General features: G+C 32.1%; 1 protein-coding gene across 2 annotated transcripts; it reads right to left on the reverse strand.

Moving 5' to 3' along the window:
• Positions 1 to 441: 441 nt before the first annotated feature.
• On the reverse strand, positions 442 to 4104 carry LOC139872943 (protein cornichon homolog 4-like). Of its 2 annotated transcripts, XR_011767214.1 has the most exons (6): positions 3779 to 4104; positions 2538 to 2719; positions 2096 to 2218; positions 1952 to 2011; positions 1341 to 1454; positions 442 to 809 (listed from the first exon to the last, which is right to left on the reverse strand). XR_011767214.1 is itself a non-coding variant. In XM_071860878.1 (5 exons), the coding sequence occupies exons 1-4, from the start codon at positions 3851 to 3853 to the stop codon at positions 1981 to 1983; spliced, it is 411 nt and encodes a 136-aa protein (XP_071716979.1). In that variant the 5' UTR covers positions 3854 to 4104; the 3' UTR covers positions 1226 to 1454; positions 1952 to 1980. The 2 variants fall into 2 exon arrangements, 1 of the variants encoding a protein (XP_071716979.1); XM_071860878.1 differs by lacking the exon at positions 442 to 809 and having other exon boundaries at positions 1226 to 1454.
• Between the last annotated feature and the right edge of the window lie 3960 nt (positions 4105 to 8064).

Raw genomic sequence — 8064 nt, forward strand, 5'->3', positions numbered from 1 at the left:
GTCGTTAAATCATCGTTAGTCGTTACATGTATGTGTTGTTTCGAAACCTTTAAGTTAACGATCTCGTTTAATGTAATTAATCCATTGTTATAATATCTAATGAGATGTTAAATTGTTATGTTATCATGATAACATAGTGTGTTAATATATCTTAATACGATATATTAATACGATATATAAATATTAAAACGTTATTACAACGATAATCGTTACATATATATATCGTTTCGAAATTTGTAAGTTAGTAGTCTCATTTTTCGTATAACGTTCATTGTTAATATACATAATGAGATACTTAATTATCATTATATCATGTTAAACATATATATATATATATATATATATATATATATATATATATATATATATATATATATATATATATATATATATATATATATATATATATATATGTTTCAGCTGAACATTCCTGTATAATTTTAATTTCAGGTTGTTGTAGCCAGTTTTCTACCTTAGCAGGGAAATTCCGTTGGCCCAAAACCTAAAAAACAAAAATACGTTACTAGACGCTCGACTCCATTAGCGGACCCTACTGTACCCTGGATTACAAATGTGTAGCAGCACAACTTCAATGAACAAAACCAATACAGTCCTACCAACTCTAGCATTGCACTTAACTATCGGCACGAATATGCTTGACTGGAGAAGGGGGCCCACTAACATGACTGTGTCCTTGAGGGATGATTGAAACCTCAATTCCTTTTTTTTTATCGCTAATTTAAGGTGTAACCAGTAGGGTGCTTCGAAATAATCTTTTGGGCGTAGATGATGTGTTTGTTGCTTCGTACCTGTTTGATGTGAGAATACTTGCAGAGCTTTTAGATTAAGGAACTCAAAATTGTTAACTTATGTACATGACTGTTTCATGTTTCAAAGATTTATAACTCTTTAGAATTAGAAAATGTTACTAGAGTTTTAGTAACCTTTCAGACTTTGTTCAAGACTGTAAATTTTGATTATTATCTTTTGGCGAACAAAAAAATGTCAAATTAGCTTATAAATTCTCAATTTGAGACGTGAACAAATGTCAAATTGCATCAACACCCTAACCAAATCAGTGAACACGTTTTATAGTTGTCAAATATATTAGTTCGTTAAAAACTACCAATCAATCTCGTTAAACGTAACAAGGCAGGCTAAATCTGCAGAATGAAACCATTGTTTTTCCAACAAATGACTGTAGAAACTAAATAGCAACAATCAGTGACAACTTCCAAAAAATTAAAAAATTGTTGCTCAACAACAAAAACAGCATCTTACAAACGAAAAGTCTAGTTAAAAATCCGTAAACTACTGAATTAAATATACAGATCAGATACCTGACACTGAAAACGTTCTTGTAGACAATGAGATCTTCTCGTTCAAACCTAAAAAGTCTGATGATAGCCATACAAATTTGAAGAAGCTTCAGGTTCAAACTGGTAGCATCTAACCTGAGAATATTCATTCAATCAGCACTTCAGGTCTATCTTTCATGTTAAAACAATCAAAGGTATTAAAAGTTACAAGTCCTAACATTCTATTTACCCATTCACTTTGACTTTTTAGGTCAAAGTGATCATCTTTAACATTTGGCTTTATATGGATACTAATACGAAATTCAGACTAACATTTCTCCCATTCGTCCTAATTGTAATCAAGTTTAATGTAATTCAACAACTTTTTTCAAAATTGTTATGAACCACCATATGACTTTGAGGTTCAAAAGTCATTCAGTTAAAGCAACATTACAATATATGATTAAGATTCGCTCACTCTCACATATATTGCTGTATTTATCTTTCTTTTAGTATTTTAGCATTTTAGCATATACAAATTTCAGTTAACAACGAAAGCAAGTGAAATAGTCTATGTTTAATGGTTGTTGTTTGAGACCGAAAGTCAAAGGCGAAATAGTCAAAGATTTAAAAAGTGATTATTTTTAACTTACAGTTGGACTTATCAATTGAAAGTGCCTTCCTACTCTTCATCCACAATACTCCAAATCATCCTAGAAGGTTCAGAAAGAAAACTATTAAAACATAATTTCCACACGCGCAAATTCATTTTTTTAAAAAGAGCATGATGTACATACCAAAATATAGAAAAGAAGAGAAGGAAACCAAGATAAACAAGTTTAAATATCCGTTGTCTCTTTTGCCTCGACAGCTCACTGAACACCTCAGTTGCATACACAACATGGCGTCGATGAATGTACCTAATACAGAAACAATAATTTCAATATGATTATATCGAACCAAGGTCATTGATTTTAAAGAATAAATTACAGTTTAATCCGAGGTCAAATAAATTTAACTCCGTCTTACGAAAGTTAACATGGATGCTTTAAAATTTGTTACCAGATGATTGGTTTACTATGTTGGTAGGACTGTTACAAAATTCAGTATGTATGTAATATGTATATATATAATTTATCACGGAAAGCAATATATTTGACCAAAAAGTCAAATGCACCCCTCTAAAACGTCACCAAAAGGTGTAGGTTCTGAATTAGAAGGAAAGAGAAATGTACTCACTGGTTCACATTATAACATAAATACGGAAGGCAAAATAGGAACATGATCCAATGTCGTGTGACAAGATGTAATAAGCACAATGATCCTTGAGTAATAAACTCCGGCAACATAATGTTGTTTATCTTAGTTGCTAACTCGTATGGGTTGATATAATCAGTCTCCAAGTCTAAAAAACACATTATCTGCAATAGAAAATTATAACCGTTAATTAGTAAAGGCTCAAGTGCATACAAATGTAATTATTAATGATCTTACATTAAGTACAATCGGTTTTCCATTGAGTGTAGTATTTATTGCTATTGTGTGTAATTTTTGGTACTTTTACTCTTAGTGTCATTTGTAAGAGGTGACACGTCGCATCGATACAAGTTGCCATATCACCAAAATATATACATATAACAAATTGAAAATTAATTACAAGCGATATAATCCTGAGTACTTTGTTACATAGTATTAGTAAAATATCAGGTAATAAATTATAACATCTTCGTGCACTTACACAATTAAACAGTTGGTATAAATCAAAGTGCTAACATATAAGCCCCGACAAGATTTCAAATGATATCAACAAGAATCGACAGACCTTTCGTTTTAATTAAGGGCAAATAGCCCATACCCACAGGGTAACATAAGCCACCTAAATTCTCAATAAAGTAATATCACTTTGACAATTGAAGATGCCATATCATCATCATCATACTTTTGATAATTGTAAAAGTGATATTATATTTATCATGAATTTTAGTAATTAAGGTTAACTTTTGTAGCCATTATTTTTTTTAGAACTACAAACTCACGCACCCTACATAACGGGACTCTCGAACCCATGACCTCAAGGCTCCTCGATACCACTAGTTCCTTTTGAGCTATTTGACTATCAAACATTCATATATCAACAATTTTGATTGAAAGCCAATTATTGATATTAAATGGCAATTTAGTGTATAACGAGTTCAACTTTGATTGAAATTTGGAGTGTTGCAATACAATTATTGTTTTTGGCTGAAATTATAGTTATAAAAGTTGTACACATTTTAAGTTAAGTTTTCTTGGCCAAAGCTTAATGCTTAATTCACAACAATAAGCATTAACTAGTCCTCTATGCACAAATATATACTAGTATATATATATATATATATATATATATATATATATATATATATATACATATTACATTAAATATACATATATATTTAAGAAGAAATAAACACTTAAATTTGTTTTATCTTTAAATAAAATACCTGATAAAGAACAAGGGCAAGGACTGCTAAGAGGATGAAGAAGGAGAATAGCCATGCGATCAGATCTCCCATCATTCTCTGTATGTATATATATTATATAATTACAATATATGTATATATAATACTCCGTATATGATATATAATGATATATAATTATATAATTATATATACTACTGTAACTACTGTATATCTGTATCTATATTCTCCGTGTTTTGATGGCAGCCAAAAAGGAAGACTTCTCTGTTTCAAGTCATGGGTTTTGGGATCTTAGATACATGTTTCAGAATAGTTACTTATCGAATCTCTAAACGGCGGCGTTTTGTCTTGTGATTTTTTTGTGCTTAAAAAAGGTTAACTGAATTGATTTTCGATAACTATGATGTATTGAGATATTTATGTATTACTTTATCCATGTTAATTTATTAGTCCATGTTTTTTCAAATCTTAAATTAATAGTTTATTTCATAAATATATAAAAATAATAAATTGAATTCTTTTATATTATGTTAAACAAAAAAAAAATAGGTAAAAAGTATAGAGTAAAACTGTAATGTAAATAAAAAGTATATTGTGATAATGATATTTATTAAACTCTACGTTCTTTTATTTGTGGACTATTAAATTGAGACGGAAGGAGTATATCTCTATAAGGTGCTGTTTGTTTTAAAGATGTTTTAGTCTGAAGATCTGTGAACCATGTCTGTAAAAAAGATATGGTCTAAAGGTCTGTATACTGAATAGTGAAGACTGTTTGTTTTTATGTCTGCAAAATAACTAAATTATGTCTGCAGCACTTGAAAGCATATTTCTAAGTCTGCGATACTGCAGACATAATAAGGCGTTATTTTATCTTATGTCTTCAGAAAAATAAACTGTCTGCAGTAAAAAATATATTCGATCGTGAAGACATAAAACATAATAACTTCTGGAGACAGGAAAAAAAACAACACCAAGTGTCCAGTATTTACTTTTCAAAATTTTTATTTTATCAATTTTGATTTAAATATTTTTATTTATATATTATATAAATATATAATATTTGATGAAATTTATATAAATGATTTTCTTAAGTGTGTGTTTTTTACTAATATAACTTTGATCAAACATTATACAACACAAACAAATAAGTTTATAGTCAAACTTAATAAATAAAGATTTTCAAATGTCAAGAATGAACACTTAAAGAGTTGTCCATCAATATCCATTTTTAGTGTCAATTTAAGACATTTGAAATTGACTATGGAGATAGAAACTAGAGGTATCGTTCAATGTCTTTTTCCCTATCCATTTTGAATATTTTATTTATTTTAATGCTTTTATTACTATATAAGCAAGGTTGAGAAATCGGAACTCGGAAAATTCTCGACGGGACTATTTCTTGGAGTTCTCGGAGAACTCGGGGAGAACTCCGGGAGTTCTCGGTAGTTGAATTTCGTTGACATTTGGGATAATTTTTATGATACCAAAGATTTGACCGAGATTTGGCTGATTTTGTAACATCCCGCCTTTTTCCGTTTACCTTCCGTTATGTTATTTAAAGTCCATTATAGAATTATAACATCTTCCGTTAATACGCGTTTTAAATTATCTCGTATAGGTAATTCACGCACCCGATTCAAACTTGATGGACTAAACTTGCCAAGATGCCAAAGTGGTGACTAGGTCAAACCTCCTCTCACCCATTTATTTCATCTTCTTCTTTCTCATACTTCCACTTTTATTCTCTCAAACATTCAAACAAAGAATCATCATCTATTTCAAATCGAGCAAGCATCAATCCAAACAAATTACATATTTGGAATCCTAGCATCATCCTCTTCGAATCCATACCGATTACATTTCATTTGGGTAACTTTCTAAAAACACTAGATTTTGTGTTCTTGATAATTTTAACTTATAGAAGTGCTAATTAGTATCTATGGCTCAAGTCTAACATGATTATGTGATTTGTATGCTCGATCTCGTTATTTTAGTGTAACTAGCATGAACTTGAAAAGTGTGTGTTTGATCTTGAGTTTTGGATGATTAAATATTGTTGATATGCTAAAGTGCAAGTATTAATTGTTTTACTAGCATCACTAGCTTCATTTTGATGTGTAGGTTGATTAAGAAAACTTCAATAACATGATTTATGAGTTTATGATTTTTGGTTAGGGTTTGGTGGTCTTCAATGTGAATTTTGATGCCTTAAATGCTTAACAATGTTGCTTGTAAGTGTTTAGTTGCAATGTATGTTTAATTACCTTCTAAACGGCATATCATTTATGTAAAATGGATCACCGAATCATGAAATGAGAGTTATGAACTTGGATGCAATTAATGATGAGCATTAAATGCGGTTTTGGTTGTTGTAATTGGTAGATTGATTGATGAAATGTGTTTAGTTGTTTTCCTCGTCAAATTACCTTCCCAACGGTATAAGATACATGTTTTGATTGTTTGCGGATCATAAATTGTGTTTGTTTGGGTTTTAGTTCGTGCACTTGTGAAAAATCAGCAATCAGACCTGAGCACTGATCTGGACGCCGTCCAGGCCTTCACATCTGGACGCCGTCCAGCCAATCTGGACGCCGTCCAGATGAACTGTCAGGTTCAGGTTCTGATTTGGTTGCTCATTTTTCGTTTAATTCTAAGTATGCTACGCACCTCCGATTCACATGTAACTTGTTCTAACATGCTTATATATGATTAAAACCTCAGAAAAATAGTTCGGGACCCGACCCGAACGTGTTGACTTTTTCGTTGACTTTGACCCGACCAAAGTTGACTTTTAATCAAACTTAACCAATTACTTATGCAATCATTCTAACTTGCTCTTATATACTTGTATCTTGCATGAAACTTGACAAATTTGATTTCGCATGCTAATTAATCGAGTCGTATCGAGCCATAGGACTAATTGAACACTTTGACCGACCGTGTTTACCGATATTGACACAACCGAGAGATCGTTCAAATCTGAGATAGACTTAGGACGGCCCGAAGTCGTCAATAGAGCTATACCGACAAAAGACGCAACAACCTCGAATTGCAAGTCGGTGACCGCGTAATGTTAAAAGTTGCGCCTTGGAAAGGTGAAATCCGTTTCGGGAAACGAGGGAAGCTAAATCCGCGGTATATTGTTCCGTTCGAAATCTTGGAGCGTGTTGGAACCGTTGCTTATCGTTTAGATCTTCCGCCACAACTGAGCTCCGTTCATCCTACTTTCCATGTATCAAACTTGAAGAAGTGTTTTGCCGAACCCGAACTCGTCATCCCTCTCGAAGAACTTACTATTGATGACAAACTTCATTTTGTGGAGGAACCGGTTGAAATTGTGGACACCTCCGTCAAGACGCTAAAACAAAGTAGAATCCCCATCGTTAAGGTCCGTTGGAATGCCAAAAGGGGGCCCCAGTTTACTTGGGAAAGGCAAGATCAAATGCAAAAGAAATACCCTCATTTATTCGTGGGTCCGGAAACGGAAGATCTCGAGGAAGAAACAACGACTACTATGCCTACTTAAATTCCGAGACGAAATTTCTTTTAAGGAGTAGGTAATGTAACATCCCGCCTTTTTCCGTTTACCTTCCGTTATGTTGTTTAAAGTCCGTTATAGAATTATAACATCTTCCGTTAATACGCGTTTTAAATTATCTCGTTTAGGTAATTCACGCACCCGATTCATATTTGAGGGACTAAACTTGCCAAGATGCCAAAGTGGTGACTAGGTCAAAGTGGTCAAACCTCCTCTCACCCATTCATTTCATCTTCTTCTTTCTCATACTTCCACTTTTATTCTCTCAAACATACAAACAAAGAATCATCATCTATTTCAAATCGAGCAAGAATCAATCCAAACAAATTACATATTTGGAATCCTCTCATCATCCTCTTCGAATCCATACCGACTACATTTCATTTGGGTAACTTTCTAAAAACACTAGATTTTGTGTTCTTGATAATTTTAACTTATAGAAGTGCTAATTAGTGTCTATGGCTCAAGTCTAATGATAATGCTAAAAACGAACATATATTTCATAGCATTATTCCTCAAGAAAGACAAGCTTTTAGTTGCAATTGTTCTATTTACAAGTGATATTCATTTAAATAATAAAAAGTGAAGACAAAAGACAGATTCGACGAATTGAAGACGCAAACGACCAAAAAGCTCAAAAGTACAAAAGACAATCAAAAAGGTTCCAATTATTGATAAGAAACGTCTCGAAATTACAAGAGTACAAGATTCAAAACGCAAAGTACAAAATATAAAATTGTACGCAAGGACGTTCGAAAATCCGGAACCG

This window comes from Rutidosis leptorrhynchoides, chromosome 10, assembly GCF_046630445.1.
Source record: "Rutidosis leptorrhynchoides isolate AG116_Rl617_1_P2 chromosome 10, CSIRO_AGI_Rlap_v1, whole genome shotgun sequence".
Classification (NCBI taxonomy): Eukaryota; Viridiplantae; Streptophyta; class Magnoliopsida; order Asterales; family Asteraceae; genus Rutidosis; species Rutidosis leptorrhynchoides.